This window comes from Calidris pugnax, unplaced genomic scaffold, assembly GCF_001431845.1.
Source record: "Calidris pugnax isolate Ruff unplaced genomic scaffold, ASM143184v1 scaffold225, whole genome shotgun sequence".
NCBI lineage: Eukaryota > Metazoa > Chordata > Aves > Charadriiformes > Scolopacidae > Calidris > Calidris pugnax.
The window spans coordinates 3,237,715-3,259,379 of NW_015091072.1; the positions used below are offsets into that span (position 1 = coordinate 3,237,715).

Consider the following 21,665-nt stretch of genomic DNA (forward strand, 5'->3'; position numbering starts at 1 on the left):
CAGGAAACCGATGTGGCTGAAAACTAACCTGTCAGAAAATGAAAGATAAAAGTTTTCAGGTCACTGCGTAGCTGCCTGAAGACTAGCACTTGCTCATGGGAGGTGACAGTTATATGTGGCTGAGCTAAAAAGCTCAAGGTTCAGGTTCATGTAGCTTACTTAGATTAGATTAGGGAGTGTGTGTGTGTGTGGCTTATTTTTAACTAACATTTCTGAGAAATCTCTATTAATTACAGATATGGACAGTGAACACAGATACGGACAGCGAACAGCCTTACAAGTGTTGAAACATGTGGTGATTATTACTATCCTGAATATTCTTTGCTTGAAGTCTTTCATATTTCTGTGGACCTGCAGCTGGAGTGAAACCTGGCCAGGGCCCCTGGCACGCTGGTGTGTGCTGTGGAATACACTGAAATGGCAAAGGGGTGAAGAGGGGTGAAGTTTGGTTTGAACTGGTATCTTTTTTTCTTTTTTTTTAATGCAGATCAGCCATTTCCAAACACAAAAGGTCCTGAGAACATATTTGATCCCAGGAAGTAAACTCTGAAACTGTGGCAATCTTGGCTCTGACCAGCACTTTGGAAAAGGGACTCAAAACTTATCGGGCAGGTCTGTCTGTCCACACCAAGGACAAATCCTGTTGCTCTGGTGAAAGGGAGCTGAAGGCTTGTAAGCAACTTGTAAGCAATCAAAAAAAAGTTGTTTCTTAGGTACAGTTTTCAAAGAACTTGACTAGTGGGCTTTCTTCTCAGCGCTGAGTGCTGTAGCATGATTTTTGGGTTGGTTTTGGTTTGGGGTTTTTTTTGTTGTTTTTTTTTTTCAGTAATCGCTTTTCCAGAACAAGACTGTCTATCTAGTGCTGTCTATCTAGTGATTAATTTTTTTATAGTCATTTGGCTCTGAGGGGACACCAGGTGCTCTGATGTGTGAGTAAACTGTCCACACCTTTGCGAGTTGGTGTGCTGTCACTGAGTGGACTAACTCTGTGCCAAGGCTTAGCATGTTGCAAAATTGTGTTAAATTCACTAGTGTAGCTGCCCATGAAAGAGGCTGATGGACATTTTACCTCATGTTAACCTTAAGATTTAAGAAGGTGCAATTTGCTGCAGGATGAATTACTGCTACTCTGTTGATGGATCTTGTTATGCTGTGATGACTTGCTGATGTGTTTGAACCGTAAAATCAGAAAAAAAGAAGTGGAAAATTTAGTCAAGTAAGGTAGTATTAAGCATTAGTTGAGAGCAGAATAGTAGCTGGACAAAGAGAAGATGGATTGGACGTGAAAGTTTGATTTTTAGAGGAGAAACTCAGCTGGCTGAGCAAAGAAAAATTAGTAGGAGAGAACGGGGTGGTAGAGAACCAGTGTGCAGAGGGAAGAGGGAGAGACAAGGTGAGCAGCCAGTAAAGCAGAACTGAAGTGGTCTGGACAAGAAAATGAAAGACCTGGATGAAGAGCTGAAAAAGTGGGGAAGAGCGAGGAAAGGCAGGATTTGGGGGAGGGGAGAAGGCAAAGAAGTTGAGCTAACTAGATGATGAGTTTTTACTCTGTTTTCCTTGTTCCTCCAAAGCCTAGGAGGGAACTGGGTTTCTTGAATGTGACTTTTCCCCTGCAATCCAGGAGGATCTGTGAAACCCCTGGCAAGATGTCATCCATCTGACATTAAGCTTAATTATGTAGATGGCCCTCTTCTGCTCTCTGTTAGCTGTTGTCAAATGACAGCACTGTAGCACTCTTCTGGCGCTGAGTGCATGTCATGCTCCGTGGTGGATTTTTTCTAACTATTAAAAAAAAAAAAAGTAACTTACAGGCAGCAAAGTTATAGCATTGAAAGCACCGTTGAGGCTTTGATGGCAGGAAATGCCCAAATTAAAGTCATCTGTTTAAAATTAGTAACCGTTAGAGTGCGCCATTTCCCATTCTTTGCCACACGATGTCACAATTTCTCCATGTATGGTCCATCACAGTCTACCCTGGGTGGTGCCAATTCACCACTTCTTTTAAACGTGAAATGATACAAAATTAATTTGGCCCTTGGACCCATCTAAGGTAAGCCCTAATTTCCATTCCCTGCCCGATGTCCACATGGTTTACTGTGTATAATACAGATGTGTGATTCAGAAGAAGCAGAAAAGCAGCAGCACGAGGCTGCATCAATGTGGTTGCTACGTTTTTAATCCAGGAGAAGGGAGCCTTCCTCCCGGCCTATCCGAAGAGATGGTGAAGGAGAGTGAAGAAAAGAGGAGGAGGAAGATGTGGTCACTATTCCAGCAAGAAGCAGAGGTAAGTCCAAAAAGATGTGAGAAGACAGTTGCTGTGAAATCTGATGTTTTGTGGATCAAGGCCTTGTCTCTCTGCTGGCTTTTGGCTCTGGTAAGGCATTATATCCATTGTGAAATACCTCACTTGTAACTTGTGACATCTTTTGTAAAAATGGCCTTGGAGTACTGATTGTGGTAAATGGAGCTTTGCCAAGGTGAAGTCTATGGTTTCTTTGTGCTGTTTTTACTAACAGTTCTGCTAAGAAAGACATTTTGAGATAGAACGACTGAAGTAGGAAAACCACATGAAGGTTCTGTTCTCCCTTGCTTTTCTTTTCATAGTACCTCTGTTGGCACATTTCATGTACTAGAAGGAATTTACAGATGAAAATTGTCAAAAAGTCAAAGTTCAAAGAAAATGTAGTAGTACTTTGTGATCAGTTAAAGGATTCACTTCAAAGCCTGCTGAAAGACTTCTATAATGGTTTTAATTAGCACTTAAAAAAAAAAAAGGAGAATTTACATTTTCACCACATGGTTCAGAGAAGGCCAATTTGTGACAAACCCCCCAAGTTTACCAATACTTCAGGCATCATCCTCTGAAGGAGATTCATATACTTAATTTCACTTGGATGAATTTTGGATGAGATTCTTAATGAACAGGAATGACGTTTGGATGCTTTTCTGGGTTCAAGTCAGGAATGTTGTTGTCTCACCTCAATAGGAAAAGGGTCTTGGATTGAACTCCTTAGGGAACAAGTGAATGCCTAGTGTTCTTACTCCTCCCATGCAATACTAAGAGAAATGAATTGCAGTGTCAACATGTTAGCTTTCAAGTTCCAGTGTCTTAAGATGTTTCTTTTCAAAATTAAACTTTAGATTTCCTCTGTTCCTTGCTGCCCCAATCAGTGGTTGAATCAGCAGAGGAGATGCTGCATCCTAGTCAGAGCACAAGAGGTAAGAGGAACCATGTGATGGAATATTTTTTATCCTCTGGTTATAATTATTCTCTGGAAACCAGAGGAACATTTTAATGGAAGGGGAGTGTTACATTGACTTAACAGACAGGATTTCATCCTGTATTTCTGTCTTAGAAGTTGGGATGAGTTTGTATCTTCAAAGCAATCCAACTACTTCTTGTTCTGGAGACCTGAATGAGAAATGTGCTTATAATTGGGTTGTGATCAAATTCCATAGCTGCTTTTTGTGAGAGGTTGGCTCCAGCCTTATTATCTGTTTGTCAATTTAAAAAGCAAATAAATTAACAACTGTATTAGCTTATAGCTGCCTATTGAGCTGGGGGGAATAGAGGAAACTCACTGACTGGGAAAAGGTGTGGGAGACTGGCTAGCTGAGAAGGGTCACGTAGACATGGGCCAGCTAGCCCAGCAAGAGCTTAATAAGCACCGTATTCAGCTTATCTAGCTCCCAATAACTGCAAGGCCTTGAAGTTGTTCTTCTGGCCTTGAAGGCAGCTGTGGTCCAACAACAGAATGTCTGTGATAAGGTAAACATGTAACTGTAAGAAAGGAATTTCGGGCGGAACTGTCTTTTTAGAACTAACCAATAATGAGCTCTCATTTTGCAATATGTATGAGCTAATTATGAGCGTGCATAAAAGAATGGTAGTGTGTCTAAATAAACGAAGCTTGCTGATCACTCATATTGAGTGCTCATGTCTTCCCTCTGTCGCAACAAAAAGGGAGTCCAAGTGCAGGGAGGAAGAGAATGAAGGCAAGAAGCAGCTGTAACTAGAAGGTGCTTGAGGAGGAATGGGAGATATTTCAGGGAGTGGAAGGGGTTCCAGCCACCACTGACTTCTGGTTATATCCATTTCTTCAAAAAGGCAATCCAAAACCCATTTGGAGTCTGTTAATAGTCTGGGTGGGATAGATGTGAGTTGCCCTGTTTTACTCAAGCCTGAGGAGAGGCCCTCAGATCAGAAGTACTGATCTCCTTAACACTTGACTGGTGGTACCTGTTCAGCCTGCAGGGATACAGGGATATTGTCACAAGCAATGACCACCCTGACTGGGCCAATCTTCAATGTTTCTTGACTCTGCTCTCCCCCAGACTAGGCAGGGAGCCAGCATGAATAAGCAGGGTAGTGACTCCCTAAGAATGTCAAGGGCTTTAGAGAGAAAGTTGTCTCCTTGAGCCCAGGAGATCTCTCTAGCCAGAAGCTCAGAAGTTCAGTAGCTAGAGTTTTACTGGCCGCTTGATGGATGGTTTGTACTAAAGCCCACAGTAATGCAGGGTATCTCAACAGTTCAGCAGACAGGGAGACGTGTAGTGTGTATTTATCTGATGTGTCAAAAACTATACAATGGAGTACCTTGCTGACCTCTGCAGCATTTCTGCACTCCTTGTTCTTTCCACTATTACTTGCCAAGGTGCCTGGTCAAGTCTGGCTTCCAACTAGTTGGAAGACTTTTCCAGGGAATGAATGTTTGTGCTTGCCTGATCTGAAGGGGGAGCATCAGGGAATCGTGATTTTCCGTGACCGTTTTAGCCACTCTCTTAATAGAAATTAAATAGCTGGACAGAAGTGCTATGGTAGTCCCATTTCAGCTTGTTATTATAATATGGTAAAACTCTTCCATACACTACACTCTTTCCTCTTAAACAATTAGTGCAACTTGATCTTAATTCTGTTTATTAAACTGTTTAAAAAAAAAATAAAAAATTACTTACCATCCTTTGATTGCAATCCACTGGATGGAGGTCAGGTGAGGGCTGGCGCACATCCAAGGGCCTGGGGAAGGCTTGCCAGAAATAAAAGGGTGAGGCAGCAGTGACAGGACACTTGGGCCATGGGAAGAAAAAAGCTAGAATTGGGTGGGGGCTGAATCCTTTCAAGGATTGGGGAAGGATGTATAAGTATCACTTCCTTCATCTAAGAAAAAGAAGCCTGTGTTCTCTCCAGTCTTGAAAGTTCCTCTGTCTTTGCCTGCACTCACATAGCCCTTCTCCCTTCACTTCCCAGTCTCAAATGGTGGATGCTGAACAGAACACAGTCAGGTTCAAGAGCACATCACTGGTGTCTTGACAGATCAACTGTGAGAGCACAGTAGGAACTCGCCATCTAGCATGTTGATCTGGAAACATCCCCTCTTTGATCCTGAGTAAGTTTTTGGATGGATCCCTAGGGGAATCAGACCTGGAAGAATCCATTCTGGGTTTTAAATAAGGGACTGGAGTAGTTGGAGTTAGTGATGTGCTGGTCCAGATAGGATGCATTGAGTAAAATTTAGTATTTTTACACAGAGCACATAGCAACCCAAGACACTCAGTACTTGGAGAAAATACTGCACAGCGTACTCTACAGCATAGTGAAGAATAGGGCAAAATAGTCAGGATATAGGCTTGAGCTGAATGTTTAGATTAATTTTTTTTGCCACTTAGATGACTTGTGTTCCCATATCAGTTTTTCAAAAATAATTGTATTCAAGCTATATAATGTATTTAGGAAGATGTCAATGTAAATAGGCTCTCTTGAGAATCCCTCCATCTGCATATAGAGATGCCCTAATGCTTCTTAAAATCTGACCCTTAAGCACTTGATAGTCAAGTCCAATTGATTTTTGGTGTGAATAAGGATTCTAAAGATCTTTCAGAAAGTGCAAATAATGCTCATTGGACTCAGAAATTCTTCTCCTGGATCAACGATAAGAAAAGCAGAAGAAAACAAGTGCAAGAGAATTACGTGTTGAAAGTAAAAGTTTAGCTTGACCACTGATGTAAAAGAACGGCTTAAGAGTGACTGAAATTTCTACATTATTTTGTATCTTTGCCAGTAACAGCTGCGGGGATTCTAAATGGATTCAGAAGAAAGGCAGTGTTGCAGGCTCTTTCCAGGCAGCTTGCAGCACTGTACAGCATATGTCTTGATGCAATATTTAAAAGGAGTGAGATGCTGGGATGTGAGTACATAGAATTATACAGCTGCAATCAGTGATATCTCAAAAGTGAAATGACTCATGTATTTGTAAATACTAATGATTCCTTCCAGGCTTCCAGTTAGCTCCCACAGTTGTGAATGTTAAACTGTTTGCTACAGGGGAGCTCCACGTTTCATAAAACGTGATCAAGAGAGACTTGGATAGATTGAAACAAGCCAGATTTGCTACCAACACAGACATGAAAAAGGCATGCCACCAAGCAGAATAAAATTCTTAATAGCAACAGCAATTAGGAGAAAAAAAAAAAAAAGACAACTAGAATGTGTGCTGTGGAAAAGAAGTGGACTTAGTATATTGCTGCTTCTCAGTTGGTGGACGGCTCTTAGCACCATTCATTGGGGTTGTTACGAAACACTGCCTGGTTTGCAGCAGAACTGATCAAGGTCAGAAGTTTGTATTATGGAGTATTTTATGGAACTACAGTGAGGCATTTTTCTTCAATACTTGGACTTGGGCAAGTGGACTTGGGGTCTGAACAAGGTTTCCTGTAATGTATAAGCATAGACCTTAGGCAGCATTGGATTTTTGTGGGGTGACTAAACAGAGGTCATCCATGCGTGCATGGGGTGCTATGTATTAACAGGGGCTCAGCTGTCTCATTGCTTGGAGTCACGTTCTGATCAGTTCTGACAATTCATATTAGGGTTATGCAGAAGTTTGAAAGCCTTACTCTTTCAAGTCATGAGAAGTGAGAATGAAAGAGGTTTCCTGTTTGGAAAGAACTATATTGGCAGCTGTCTTGGTTAACTCTGCAGTGGAGGAAAAAAAATTTATGAGGTTAGCAAAACTTGCCCCTGGCATGTTTGTTCTTCATGCCTAAACACTTTTAAACCTGGGCTATTTTATTTCTGATTTTTAAGTGAAAACAGAGGGTCTGAATGCAGTGGAGGGTCATGAACCTTTGCAGATTCATGTCTTTTGGAGGATTAGTGATGTTATTTTCCAAATACAGGTTGGGATTCTCTGAGTTACTAAGCACAGAGACTGTCAAGACAACACACACTTGTTTTCTTCAGTTGCGCTCTTTTGTTGTGTTGGTAGCATCCACAGCCATTTGAGTGCAAACACCTGGCCTTCCCTTCCCACCAGTCTATTCCAGAATGCTTGGATTGTCATGGGTGTTCCCTCCAGGAAGAGTAACAGCTGATAAGTCATCCCAGCAAGCACTGAAGTAAGCCTGACCGGGCTTGAGAGGCACATCCAACATCAACTGCTGCACATCTGCAATGTGGAAAGCTGCCACGTGTCCAAAGGCTCAGTTGTTCTTGTCTCCTGACAAGTCATCTTGCTTGTCCTTATTTTTATCCCTGGGTGTTTCTAAGTGTTGACCAGAAACACAAGACACCTTTGACAATCAAACACAACGTATGGTTGACTGGGCCTCTGGAGCAGTGGGTGTCTCAAATACAAAAGACAAAAGTATTTCTCTAGACCGATATTGAACAGGTTTATTTTTTCAAGACAGTAAAGGGTTAGTGGTTCCCATAATAGGCACTGGGTGGAAAATACCAAAATATATTCGTCTGTGTTTCACCACACAGATTTTCCACAGCTAAATTTATCTTCTATCATGCATATCAGGAGTGTAAGAGATCTGGAAAACCCCAGACTACCCCAAACTGCTACTTTCAACTGACATTGATAGGGGCTTACCCTACTTAACAGTAACAATGAATGTAAATGTATTTTTGAGGTTGCTTGAAAAGTCTGTCTATTTGAGTCTAAGAGACAAGTACTTCTTTTTTTGGACAACCACTCTTTTAATGGGCTGAAACTGAAAGTACAAGAAGCCAACGGTGTAGACTGCAGTGCTACTGTGATGTTTATACATCATTGATAACTGCCATATGTTCTGTAATTCTGATAAAGGGCTATGCAGGGAAAATAATTTGGAACACCTGGGCAACTGGGCAATCTCCCCCTATTTCACCCATTACTTTTCTAAACCCAGAGCTGTAGATGTCCAGTGCTTTCTGTAGTCCTTGTACTCTCATATGTGGCACCAGGATGCCAAGTGACATGGTAGATTGAGGGAGGGCTTTTTTAGATTATCTCTCTGAAGCTCTGAGATTTTCACTGAACCTCCTTTCTTGGGTACTGGATCTGGCAGTTTTCCAGCAGCCCGAGCTCAGTAGCCTGCCCTCAGCCATCCCTCTTTGACTGGTAGATGAATCTGTTCATTCTGACACATACTCTTTAATATTATTATTTTTATACTACCACTGTCAGCAGGTAGAGGACAAATGGAAAACAAAGAGCACCAAGTTAACAACCAATCCTTGTGCACAATGTAATGTCAGGAAAGCCTGTAATCTCCCCTTTGCACTGTATTCCAAACTGGTGCAATCAGTATGAAAACATGTTAACTGTGCTATAATGGCAATTTCCTTCCTTCTCCTCCCTCCCAGCCCTTGCTCCTTCATCCCACCAAGAAGCGACTCCTTCTTCCAGGGTGATTCTATTACAAATTATGACTGTGCAGGCAGCATGGTCAAAACAGCAGTGCTCCTCCTTAATCTACTTGGAAAGCTGCTAGAGTTAAAATGAGTGCTGCTTGCAGAGGTGTTTAGTTCTCCACAGGCCACACCTTTGTGCAGAGACTCCTTTGAAGTCTTTTCCCAAGATGATTAAATTTTAACCTCCCTCTGCCCTTTGTATTCTGTAACTCCATCAAGATTATAAAATGTGTTCTGTTTTGTCTTTTTCCTGGTTTCTACAGGCCAAATCAATCTCATTCAAACTCTTTTCTTTTTTTTAATAATAAAAGACATTGTTAAATAAAGGATACTGTTCACTTGCCAACTTGGGAAGCCCCCTTTGAGGTTTTTTTTACCACAGGCTTTCCCTCAGAGTTTCTGTTGCTATCACCAGCTCTGCCTAGGCCTTTGCATAGTGGCCAGCAAATAAAGGTTTATGAAGAAAAGACGATGCTAGTTAATTAGAAAGGAAAGCATGCTTAATATATTTTAAAAAAACCCACCCTAGTAACAAGGCACTGCTTTGAATGCATGCTTTTGTTAGGCATTTCAGTCTCAGCTCCATCTTGCAACACGTTTGTGTGGATTTGGGAAAAGTATGTTCTGGTCAACATACACAACCTGTACATCTTCCAGTTCACCACACCTGGGTGTATGGCCTCACAGTGCGTGTGTGCTGAACCAGGAGGCTGCGTGGGCATCGGGCAGTCTGAACAACCTTCCCAGCCCAACGGGGTAGCTGAGGACAGGCTGAGAGAGCTGAGATTCATGGATAATTAAGTAGGTGGCTGATTAGGTGAGTGAGAGTTACATTTGAGAGGCAGGATGGCAATGTATAGGCAATCTCCTCAGGAGCCTGCGTTTCAAGGAGTCACACTGCCAGGTTGCCACAGAGGTGCCGCGATGGTGAAAACAGGAGAGCCTCATCTACCCATGCGATGAAAATGTGGAGCTTCGGACTTCTGGAAAAGAGTTAGGTTCTACTTTTCATGTCTCTTTGTTAGAATGAGGAGATCAAAAAAATCCTCTCCTATTATTTACTTTTTCAGGTAGCACGAGTCAGCAGTGTTGGCATTCACCTTGGTGATCCAGAGAAACAGAAGAGCAAAATCTCTCAACAGAGAATGATCTCCCTTCTGGCCTGGCTTATTGGAAAGGTAAATACTAAAAATAACGAATAATTCTTTCTGTCTTCCCCAGGACTCTTGAAAACAAGAAGTTTGCTTGATATTTCATGCCTTGTATAGGTCAGGACCCTTTTCAGGCTTTTACCTGACTGGAGTGTTCAGATCCCTAGCAGGTATTTTGAGCTCCTGAGTTTTGCTGAGACTGAGAGCATGTAGCCTGTTTTATAGGAGCTACTGCTACCTACTTTTCATCACAGACCAAAATAAATACCTCTGTGATTGACAAGTATGGGATAATCTGCCCCAAAAAACCTAATCTGAAAAGTAAAAAAATAATTAAATACCTAAAATGCAGGCTTTCTGTCCCTCCAGATGTTCTTGTCAGCATTCCTAGAATTCTGGATCCCCGTACTACTTGCTGTAAGCTGCCAATTCTTTGACTCATGCTACACTCCATTAAAAGGCCTATCAGCTGCATCCCAGCGGGCATATTCTTTTCCCCTTCCAAGCTCTCAGCAGTGTCATACCTGCTGATGTGCAGCCCTTTCCACGTTCCCTTGTGGGGGATGTCCCTTGGCTCTGCAGCGTGCCTGCCAGTCTGTGTAGGTGCAGAGATAACCCATTCATCACCAGGACTGGTTGCAGGCACAGGTGTGGCACACAGTCGTCTTAGCGAGCTGCCTGTGGCAAAATAGCCACGTGTATAGCAGATCCCTGGAAGGCAAGAGTGGCTGCTGATGCCTAATTTGGGGCAGACCACAAAGGAAAAGCAGTTCTGTATCTTCTCCTTGGCACTTGTTGCCAGCGATGGTGGCTATGCTCCTATGTGCAGCACCTGCACAGCCAGGTGTTGTCTCCGCTCCACAGATCTCTAATTTTCTGTGCACAACTGCCATAAAACCCCCTGACCTCCCATTTTCTCTACTCCTTGAGTAGGACTAAAGGGCAGGAGTAACTATGAGGCGGGAGTAACCATGACTCTCTTAAGACGGGATCATCGTTACTAACTGGGCTCAGCTGCAGAGGTCACACCTCCACGTGGTCCCGCTGGATGCCCTTCCAACTCCGTTGGAAGCAAGGGTAACCAAGTTGACCTCTGCCCCAGTGGGAGTTATGGCTACTTCATCCCTGTTGATAGGTCTCACCACCCTATTGACAGTAACTCTCAAAGGTGAAACAAAACATGGGCAATGTGATCGGTGGGTCGTTGCCTGGGGTCTCAGCCCATGAGGTGTAAAGGTGGTCACAGCTGGGTTAGCCCTCCAGGGCAGGCTGCCTGACTTACAACTGTCCTCTCCTAGATGTGGAGGGTTGCAGATGGGGGATGAGGGGGTTGCCCTTCGTTGACAGCCACAGTCGCCACCAGCACCTATCCTGGTGAATGGAATAGACCCTCCAGCCGTTGGGGCATCCATGGAATGGATCACAGATGTGTATCCTGTGGGATCCAGAGAGAGGAAGGAGCGTTGGTGGAGCCTGAACAGGAATTCTGTTGCCACCAGAGTGTCCTAGTGACTGGAAAAGATTCTCCCACATGCTTGGCATTTAAGGAGAAGATCCAGTTGACCACCCTATGGGAACTGGAATGAGGACTGTCGGAGAGGCTGGAACTTCTAAAGCAGTGATTCCGTGTACTTGCACTAAGAATTGTGTGCAGGTATTTAATCAGGCTTGATGCAGAGTGTGCCATCCAAATTAAGAAGCACCAAAAAGGAGTCTGCACCAGAGAGGGCTCAAAGACTACCAACTTGGCCACAGAATAGTGATGGTATCCACATGGAAGAAGACCTTGGCGTCTGCACGCACCAATTCTGATGCAGCTTCCCAGATGGACCTCCTGTGGGAACATGCTGCCACTTGGACATCAGGCTGCGGGGTGTGCTCTGCTCTTATGCTGGTGTCAGCTGGCATTGGTGGGAGATGTGCCCAGGCAGAAAAGCTCCTCTGATTAGTGATGGAGCTCAGGGAGGAGGTAAGTTAAGTTGAGGATAATCAGGGAATGCGAGAGGGAGAAAGACTGCCAGAGTTGCACCCTGCCTCCCGTAACAGAAACCAAGGAGGCAGACAGAGCCCCTGCTACAGAGTCCTCTCTCTGCCAGGCTGAACAAGGTCACTTAGAGGACAGGGGGCTGTGGGAACAAGTTCCTGCCCAACGAAGCAGGAGTGTCTCCCCAGTAACTGCCCCACCTCCCCAGCTACCCTTAAAAAACAGATATGAGGCTCTGCAAAGGGAACCCAGTCACGAGAAGGACAATTCAATGTCTACGGAGGTGTCGCCAGGGTTAAGTCAGACTACACCCAGCATCAAAACAGCCTCAGTTCAGAAAAAAAAGATGGGTCATTGTTGTAGGCGACTCCATCCTGAAGGGAGCAGAAGGCCCGATACGCAGACCCGACCCACTTCTCAGGGAGGTCTGCTCCCTGGGGCCTGGGTTAAAGACATGAAAAGAAAACTTCCCTTCCTGGTAAACCCCACAGATTATTACCCTTTACTCATTTTTCAGGCAGGCAGAGACAAGCTGTTAACAAGAAACCCAAAAATGATCAAAAGAGACTTCTGGGCCTTGGGACAACTGATCAAGGGGTCAGGAACAGAGGTAGTGTTCTCCTCTGTCATCCCACTCGCAGGGAAGGATGAGGAAAGTAACAATAAGAGCCAGCAGATCAATACCTGGCTCTGAGAAATGATCAAAAGAGACTTCTGGGCCTTGGGACAACTGATCAAGGGGTCAGGAACAGAGGTAGTGTTCTCCTCTGTCATCCCACTCGCAGGGAAGGATGAGGAAAGTAACAATAAGAGCCAGCAGATCAATACCTGGCTCTGAGCCTGGTGTCAGGGGCACAAATTTGGGTTTTTGAGGACAGGTAGGTTTACTTGACACCAGGTCTACTGGTGGGGTACACATGTCTCAAAGGGGAAGAGGGTCTTTGGCGCAGGAGCTGGCAGGGCTCATCAAACAATCTGTAAACTAAGTTTGAAAGGGGGAAGGGGGGGATTCCATCAGCAGAGATGCAAAGGTCATCGATGAGTTAGCAACTATGGCTGTGCCTGGGAATGGTCTGGTAGAAGTTAGGCCTTCCTACACCAAAAAGGTGGTGGGACCGGTAGCTCAGCTGAAGTGCTTTTACACTAATGCATGCAGCATGGGCAACAAACAGAATCTGGAAGCCATTGTGCAGCAGGAAAGCTATGATGTAGTTGCCATCACAGAAATGTAGTGGGATGACTTGCATGACTAGAGTGCTGCGATGGATGGCTACAAACTCCTCAGAAGGGACAGGCAAGGAAGGCGAGGAGATGGGGTGGCACTGTATGTTAGAGAGTGTTACAAATGTCAAGAATTAATTGAGGGTAATAGTAGGGTTAAGTGCCTATGGGTAAGAATCAGGGGGAGGGCCAGCAAGGCTGGTATCATGGTGGGAGTCTGTTACAGACAGCCCAACCAGGATGTAGAGGTAGATGAAATATTCTATAAGCAACTGGGAGAGGTCTCAAGATCTCTTGTCCTGGTGGGAGACTTCAACCTACCAGATATCAGCTGGGAACACAATACAGCTGAGAGGGAACAGTGTAGGTCCCTGGAGTGTGTCAGGGATGACATAGTGCATAGTGGCATGGTTTAGTGATGTTTTTTTATCAGTTAGGTTGATGGTGTTGGACTAGATGATCTTAAAGGTCCCTTCCAACCTAGACAATTCTATGATTCTATGATCTGTAGTTACAAATTGTTAATTCTAAATTAAATTCTTAACACAGTTTGTATCTTGCCAACTACTGTGACTTGTATGACACGATTATGCCTGTTTTTAATAAAGGGATGTGAGGTGAAAGGTGGGACACATTGGGATCTCGTGACAGTTACAATAATATGATGCAGCACTTGGTTGTTCCAGCAGCTGGCTGTGAGGTGGACGGGCTGCCTTCGTTTAACCCAGAAAAGGAGCATATATCCCGTAAATGTGCTCGTTAAATAGCGGGCTGCAACCTTCTGATCCTGGAGCCCGGCTCTGGCAGAGCAGAGACCCTCCCTGTCAGTCGTTGCTCTGGCTGCGCTGCCACAGGTCCCCTCAGCTCCTGGCGCCATTTTTCCCCCCACCCCGACCTCTCCCCCTTCTGTTTTCTTTCTGGCTCATTAAGTATCGAGCGTTCCTGGAAAATATATCTTTCGACACGTCGATTGATGGACCGTTGCAGAGCGGGGCTCCAGCTGTGGAGACTCTGCCCGTTACAACGCCCCCCGGCCCCGTGCTGGGATAATGGCGGGCACGGCCGGCTGAGAGACCGCGCGTGCGCGGCAGGCGCGGGAAGCGGCGGGAGGAGGGCTTCCGAACTACATCTCCCAGCATGCCGCGGGGCCCGGCGCGCAAGCGCTGACGGGAAGGGAAGCTGACGGGAGGGCGGCGGGGACGGCGACAGCGACCCGGAACACACCGAGCCCTCAAGGCCGCGAAGGGTGCCCGTTACCGGCCGCTCCATTCTGCTCCGCAGGCCGCGGCCGCCGCGGAGTGGCCCGCCATGTCGACGGTGGCCGCCGCCAGCTGTGACGCCAAGGGCGCGGGGGAGGCGGCGCAGGGCGAGAAGAAGCCGCTGAAGGCCTGCTGCGCCTGCCCCGAGACCAAGAAAGCGCGGGACGCCTGGTGAGGGCCCCGGGGGGTGTGGGAGGGTGGTCTCTGGGGACCCCGGGGGCGGGTATGCCCCTTCCCAGGCGGGGCCCGTCGTCGGGCTGCTGGGGCCTTTTAACCAGCCCTTCGCCTGCTTCCAGCCGGGCCCGGTGGGGCTCCCGCCCTGCCACGCTCCTTGCTGCCTTCGAGAAGTTTCTGCCCATGCCAGCGTGCCGGGGTGGTTTAGGGAGCCCTCCCCAGGCCGCATCGAGGGTGCTGGAACATCCAAGAGGGGTGGGAGAGGGACGAGAAGAAGATGTCTTAAAAGGATAAATTAGAAATGAAGCGATTGTCATAGAATCATGGAATGGTTAGAGTTGGAAGGGACGTTAGAGATCATCGAGTTCCAACCCCCCTGCCATGGGCAGGGACACCTCCCACCAGACCGGGTTGCTCAAAGCCCCATCAGCCCCATCCAGCCTGGCCTTAAACACTTCCAGGGATGGGGCATCCCCAACTTCCCTGGGCAACTTGTTCCAGTGTCTCACCACCCTCACGTTAAAGAATTTCTTCCTAATATCTAATCTAAATCTCCCCTCTTCCAATTTAAAACCATTACCCCTTGTCCTGTCACTACACTTCCTGACAAAGAGTCCCTCTCCGGCTCTACTGTGGGCTCCCTAGTAGGCGTATTAGTATCTAATTCCTGTAGTTTAAAACAGGTTTCAGAGATAAGCTCTTAACGCTGCTTAAAAATCTACTCTTGACTTTCTGAACCAACAAGTACTAGCAGGTAGTAGTAACATTTTCCTTGTTTAACTGATTATAAACGCTGTTCTCCTTTAAATAAAATACTGTGTTTTTTAGGTCTCAGAGGATGACGTGTCTCACAAAGGCGCAAAATTTGGCAGTGATGTGTATAGCTGCATTTGTAATTACGGGCTTAGTCACTATTGTAGGACCTATCAAATAGCATGAAATGCATGCCCAAAATAGAATTACTGTGTTTATGACAGTAAATTACTTTAGTCCAGCAACCAAACCGTCTTTTATTTGCCTGACAAGTGGTACAGATGTTGTTCAGAGGTGACATAGTACTGGGCAATGAATTTTTGCCAAAACTAGGGGTGTGTGTTACATGGTAGTGTGAAGGTGAGTCCAGGCCCCCCCAAGAAAAGGGCAGTAGGATGCAAGTCTGGGGACAGATGAAGTTGCTCTGAGCGGCCAGCACACCTGTCCATACTTACTGTAATAAAACTTAAAGGATAAAGAAAATTAGGTATTTTGTTCCGTCACAGTTTGGTAATCTCTTCCTTTGGCAGCAAAAGTAGCATAATGTGGGAGATGAGGGTTGGTCAGACCTGCGCTCTGCAGCGTGGTGGAATCCCCACCTCTGGGGACAGGGGAAGTCAATCAAAGAGTGAGTCTGAACTGCTTTTGTGGTGTAGGTGATATACCAACGATGGTGGGCTCTTTACCGCTATTTGAATATGTATTAGACACTTGGATGGATGAGTAACATCAAAAGTTACCATATGTGGTAAATCAATTCCTTAAGAGTAGCTGGACATGGGTTTTTTTTCCTTCAGGTTCCCTAAATACCAACTGAAGCTGGACTAAAGTATCATTTACTGGCCAACCTATTCAGTATTGCTCTTTTATTAGAAATGTTGTTGCTTCTGTACCAAGTGATTTGAAACTGATTGCTGGTGAGATCAGAATAACTTGAAGTGATGTGACAGCCTCGCATTGTATAACAAATCCCAGTCTAGACTTGCCCAGAATAGACACTGGCCTGTTAATAGGAAATCCTGTTCCGCGTTTCATCAGAGTTTTAAGTGCACAGCTCTGGACTTGGTCATCTTTTTGAGACAGTTATACTTTTTAAAGCAGTGGTACCTTGGACAGGACAAAAAGATCTCTGGAGCCTAATACGCTCCAGATTGTCCCCAACAGCTTGTCAGTTCTGTGGCTTTGAGTGATAGTAAGCAAATGTTTTTTTGTTGAACCTTGGAATTCTTGTTTTGCAGCATCATTGAGAAGGGGGAAGAAAACTGCGGGCACCTAATTGAAGCTCACAAAGAGTGTATGAGAGCTCTGGGCTTCAAGATATGAGTGAGATGAGCAGAACTGTGAATGTGGTAAGTATAGCTTTCAGGAAGGTGTGCAGTCTCTGTCTCTGAAGTGCCCTGGCATCTCAACTGGTGCCAGTGGCAGGCCCAGAGTGCTGTTCGTGATGGAAAAGGAGTCTTCCTTATGAGAGGGAAGGCAAAGTAACCCTCATTGACACTAGAGTAAGTACTGCTGCTCTTGGGAGGGTGGTGAAGCCTCCTGGCAGTGTACAGCCTTTGTGAGTGGTTCTTAACAGCAGAGTATGGTTCTGCCTCTGTTGTCTTTTAATAGATCTGAACTCCAGCTTAGATTTCTAATGGTAGGACAGCATGGCTGTTGGTTTCTGTGGGTTTCTTGCTGGGATTTTTTTGTTGATTGTTAACTGTCCCTCAATATCCAGTGGAAATTCATGTTTTGTGAAGCTGTCTCTCCTCTCTCTTCTAGGTGAGCTCTGTGGTGTGACTGGTATTCTGGAAAGCTGCAAAATAAATTATTTCTGCAAGTTACTTCAAAGAACAAATACAAAGAATCTATTTATCAAGAGTCTCTAATGATAGACTGTGCATCATGTCTCTGACTTTTCCACTGTTAGTTCTTGACTGCTGCTACAGAAAATATATTTTTCCCTCCTAATAAAAGTCTGAAAATGACCAGCGTTCGTGACTTCTGTTTCTTTTCTACAAACAATGCCAATGCCCTTCTCATTCAAAACAGTGTGGTATAGGAGTGGAGAGAATGAGAACACCCTGCTTATTTGTTGAAATGAGAACAGTGATTGCTCTGGGGTTGTTTTTGAACGGATGGGACTTCGGTGGGTTTTCCCTCTGATGCAAAGTGAGAACTGGTGCTGGTAACGCTCCCGTGTTACTGCTTTCAGCAGAGTCCTGCTGAAGCTGTAGTGCTGTCTGTGAGGAGAGGTGTAACTGAATTTGTACAGAGACAACCGCAGCCTTACGAAATGAACTTTCCTTAAGAGTCAAAACTGGATTTGCTTTCCTCCATTCAAAAAAAGTTGGAAGAATTCTAACAGGTTTACCCTAGGATTCAAGTTTAATTCTTTAGAATGAAGAATTCGGTGCCTTCCGTATCAAACTTGAATTCTTGAGTCAGTAGTTTTTCAAGGGAAGGGGAGCGGAGGACTACAGATGTATGCACAGGTCACTTGCTTGAAAGAAAAGCTGCTTTTTTGTTTGTTTGGTTTTGTTTTTTCTGTTGGGTTTTTTTCGTTGGTTTTTTGGTTGTTGTTTTCTTATGCCCAGTTTTTCTTGTGTTGGTCTTGTGCTAGGTGTGCATGGGCTTTTGTCTTCTAGCTTTTTTCTCACCTGTGTGGCATGACAGTGGTGGGGTGGTTGTGGCCTTTAATTCCTTACAATCTAGAGCAAAAAAAACGTGCAGTTAGTAGTTTGTTACACGTGTAGGAGTTTTTTTTTTTGGTTTCACACTATGTGTCGGTGCAACCCTAATGTAGTTCCTCCTTTTGTGAGTTGACTTCGCTTAAGACGGTGTCACTGATTACTTCCTCTCTGCCTGCTGAGCTTTCTTGTCAGAAACCAAAGATAAAAAATCTGTGCTTTGTCATGATTGTTCTCTTAGTTTTGATCCTGTCAGAGGGACGGGTGGTGTCATGATCATTTCTCTGCCTGCTTGGGCCCTGCAGGTTCTGAGTTGGCAATGAATAGGCTCTGAACGTTCAGTATGTGGCACCTGGTGCTGTCTCTGCCAAGGCTCAAGAGGTCTGTGAGGAGAGTTTAGACTCTGCTTCTGGGAATACTTCACAAAGGTACTGGATTCTGAGAAAACACTCTAAAATGCTTGCAGGGAACAAGCCGGGCTGTTAGACTTAGCTCTGTGCTGCTTGTCTGCTCTCCTGTCCTGAGGTAAGAGTTGTACCCATGTTGTCTTCTGGCCTCAGGGAAGGGAACCTGCTGTAGTTCTGGCAAAAAGCATTCAAGCCCAGCGAAGGGCAACAAAGATGATTCAAGGACTGGAGCATCTCCCTTATGAGGAGAGACTGAGAGAGTTGGGACTCTTTAGTGTGCAGGACAGAAGGCTGAGGGGAGACCTTATCAATGCCTACAAGTATCTCAAGGGAGGGCTGAAGGAGGAGGGAGCCAGACTCTTTTCAGTGGTTCCCAGTGAGAGGACGAGGGGCAACGGGCACAAGTTGGAACATAAGAGGTTCCACTCAAATATGAGGAGAAACTTCTTCACGGTGAGGGTGACAGAGCCCTGGAACAGGCTGCCCAGGGAGGTTGTGGAGTCCCCTTCTTTGGAGATTTTCAAGACCCGCCTGGATGCAGACCTGAGTAACATGCTCTAGCTCTAGGCAATCCTGCTTCAGCAGGGGAGTTGGACTAAATGATCTCTATGGTCCCTTCCAACTCTAAAAAATTCAGTGAAATTCAGTGAAAAGTCTTCTGTGGTGCCGTAGCTGGCTGGGGAGCAGGACCCAGTGCTTCTCATGGTGTTTATTGTTGTCTTGAGGTAAGAAACCTGAATAAGGTCATTTATTGTTGAATGAATGGGCTTGAACTGAAGAGAACGTTAGAAGGTGGACGAGCACCAGCTTTGTGGTAGCATGTCCAGTCTGGGTGAAACTGTGGAAATGGTGCCACAGGGTTAAGAGCAGGGCAGGCGATGACGCTGGACAAGAATGGAGTGCTATTTAAATCAGGTCAAGAAAATAAAAAAATGGGTTCCCATACAATTTTACATAAATTCTAGAAGCTTAAGAAGTGGAACCCTGTAGGCCTGCATAGAGATTAAAGCATGGTAGATATTTTAGAATGTTTTTGGAATGACAATGATGAATAGGATGCTGCGATACCTGTGTGCAGCAGGTACAGAAAGGATACAGGACAGCTATGTACTTAAAGCAACCATGGGAAAACTTTGTGGAATCCCATTTCCTGCTGCAAGGCTTCATTTGTTACTGCAGGATTCCTGCGGAGTGGATTCAGGGGGTGGGGGTTCCTGGCACCGTGTTGCTGCTTACCGACGGAGCTGGTGACAGACACTGCCCTGCACAGGGTGTTCGGTGCAGCTGGGAGGGCATGAAACGTTGGCAGTGGCTGGGAACTTGACTAAACTATACAGCAGTAGTTCAAGTGAATACAGTACATGCCATCCTTGTCCCTTTGGGAGTCACCATTCGCTTGTCTGGAGCAGCTTTAGGCCTCTCCAGACAGTTTTAAATTGAATGTAACTTGAAACACCCAGTGGATATTCTGGAGCTACGGAGTTTATTGGTATGTAACAGTTTTGCAGACTAATGTCAGGGATGCACTATGTAGTAAATCAAAAAGGAGATGTTTGATTATGCCCTCTTTGAGTTCAGGCCATTAAAGGTCTTAGTGTCCTCAGCACAGGTGACTGTTTTCAGCTTATGGGATCAGCAGTGAACCTGTAGACTTCCTGGGGGTGGGCAGCTGGCCAGTCGTGTAGCTACTGTGAGATCCATGACTGGTAATCTCTGCTCTCAAGGACAGAGGATTTATTTGCCAAACATGGTGCAGGCTGCACCTGGATTGCATCATCACACCAGGCTATATTAAGTGGAATACCAAGTGCTACTGGTTGAGTTAATGGTAAGTGGGGAAACTAGGGGAGTATCTGCTTACACATTGCTAATTTCAGTGCTAAAAAGCTTGACCTGTCTATTTTTCTTCTTCATATAGTAATTTTGTTGTAATGCTGATGTGCCTTCTTCCAAGGAAGAGTTTTAATGCTGCTCGGGTGTTTTCTGTGCACTTGCTTTCTTGATTCCAAATTGCTTTGCACCTTGTTATCTCCCTTTCAATCCTTGTGTGGCTTTCCCTTTGAATCAGTATTGGCTTTGGAACACTCCACTTGGATGAACCCCTGCGCTGTTGGATGGAATGCAACATATTCCGATTTAAGGCAAGGCATGAAAATAGAATTTCCCTTTGGAAAATTAAGAAAGCCTTTTGAACTCTTGCTAGGTGGAAAACTGGCAGTGCTGTGAGGAGGGGCTGTATGGCCACAGTACTCACAAGGGAGAAAGGAAGGTTTGAGCCTTGGCAGTTCAACTGTTGCACAAGTTGAAGCACTTTTTGAAAGCTGGGCCTGAAAACACCTAAATTAATCTCTAATGTGTGCTCAGACATCTGCCTTTTTAACAGCTATACCATCCTCTGTACAATGTCACATTCAGCCCCAGCAGAAGAGTTGTGCAGTTTCCAGTGAGAGCTCGGTGCTGTTACTGCTGTGGGTTTAAAGCTCCTGTCTGCCTTCCTCAGGGACGTCACATTGGGCTGTCCTCACTGCGCCGCTGGCCCCGGCAGCCCTGTGACCCCAGCACATGCTTCTGGGGTGACTGCAGCACTGCCACTGTCTGTGTTCTGGGAGATGCTGGAGGAAGCGCCTTCTTTGTCCTAACAAGTCATTAACATTATGTTCCAGAGGATCTTCTAGCTCAGGAATTTACTTAACTAAGGAGGGAAATGAATAACTTTTTCTTTTTGGTCAATTTCCTTGATGTTGCTGCAAAAGTTTTTTTTGGTGGTACAGAAAAGGCGGGAGAAATGGCAGTGCTGCTTCTCAGAATGCTTCCTCTAACGTAGTTCTACATTGCTATTCATAGCAGTTCAGTTTTGTCTCACAGGTCTTATGTAAAGTGTCTTTCTCGTAAGGGTTCCCAGTCTTGATATCCCAACTCCCCATTACATGAAATGTCAGGGGCCCCTTACAATACTGTTGTTTTTTCTTTTTTTGCAGAGGCCTAAAAGTAGACAAGTTATTGTTGGGATCATCTAGCAAGTACACAGCAGTGGTACGAAAAACAGAACTTGGCTCCTAAGACTTTTACTGTAGTGCTTGGGCTGTAAGATCATCCTTCCCTCTTTGCAGCGAAGGTCAAAAGAAATGAAGTTCTTCATTTCCCCATACCTCCTGCAGCGGAGCCTTGTCCTGCTTCAGTCAGTAGGATTTATTTATTTCTTCACTTTAATAAGGGACCACTGGAGAGAAGATTCCCTGTTCCGTTTAACCCTTAACAGAGAGCATCTTGCTGAGTGGGTCGTACTCTGTCCCAGTGCAAAGCTTAATTTGTCTTGTTGGGCAGCCTGCCACAATGGCACAGCCTTTATGCTCCTGGGAGTCCT

At 45.2% G+C, this 21,665-nt stretch overlaps 1 protein-coding gene across 1 annotated transcript; it reads left to right on the forward strand.

Moving 5' to 3' along the window:
• The first annotated feature begins 14,203 nt into the window (after positions 1 to 14,203).
• On the forward strand, positions 14,204 to 17,193 carry LOC106896845 (cytochrome c oxidase copper chaperone). The gene is made up of 3 exons (XM_014957110.1): positions 14,204 to 14,466; positions 16,461 to 16,571; positions 16,987 to 17,193. Exons 1-2 carry the CDS (start codon positions 14,345 to 14,347, stop codon positions 16,543 to 16,545), a joined length of 207 nt encoding a protein of 68 aa, XP_014812596.1. The 5' UTR covers positions 14,204 to 14,344; the 3' UTR covers positions 16,546 to 16,571; positions 16,987 to 17,193.
• Positions 17,194 to 21,665: the final 4,472 nt, after the last annotated feature.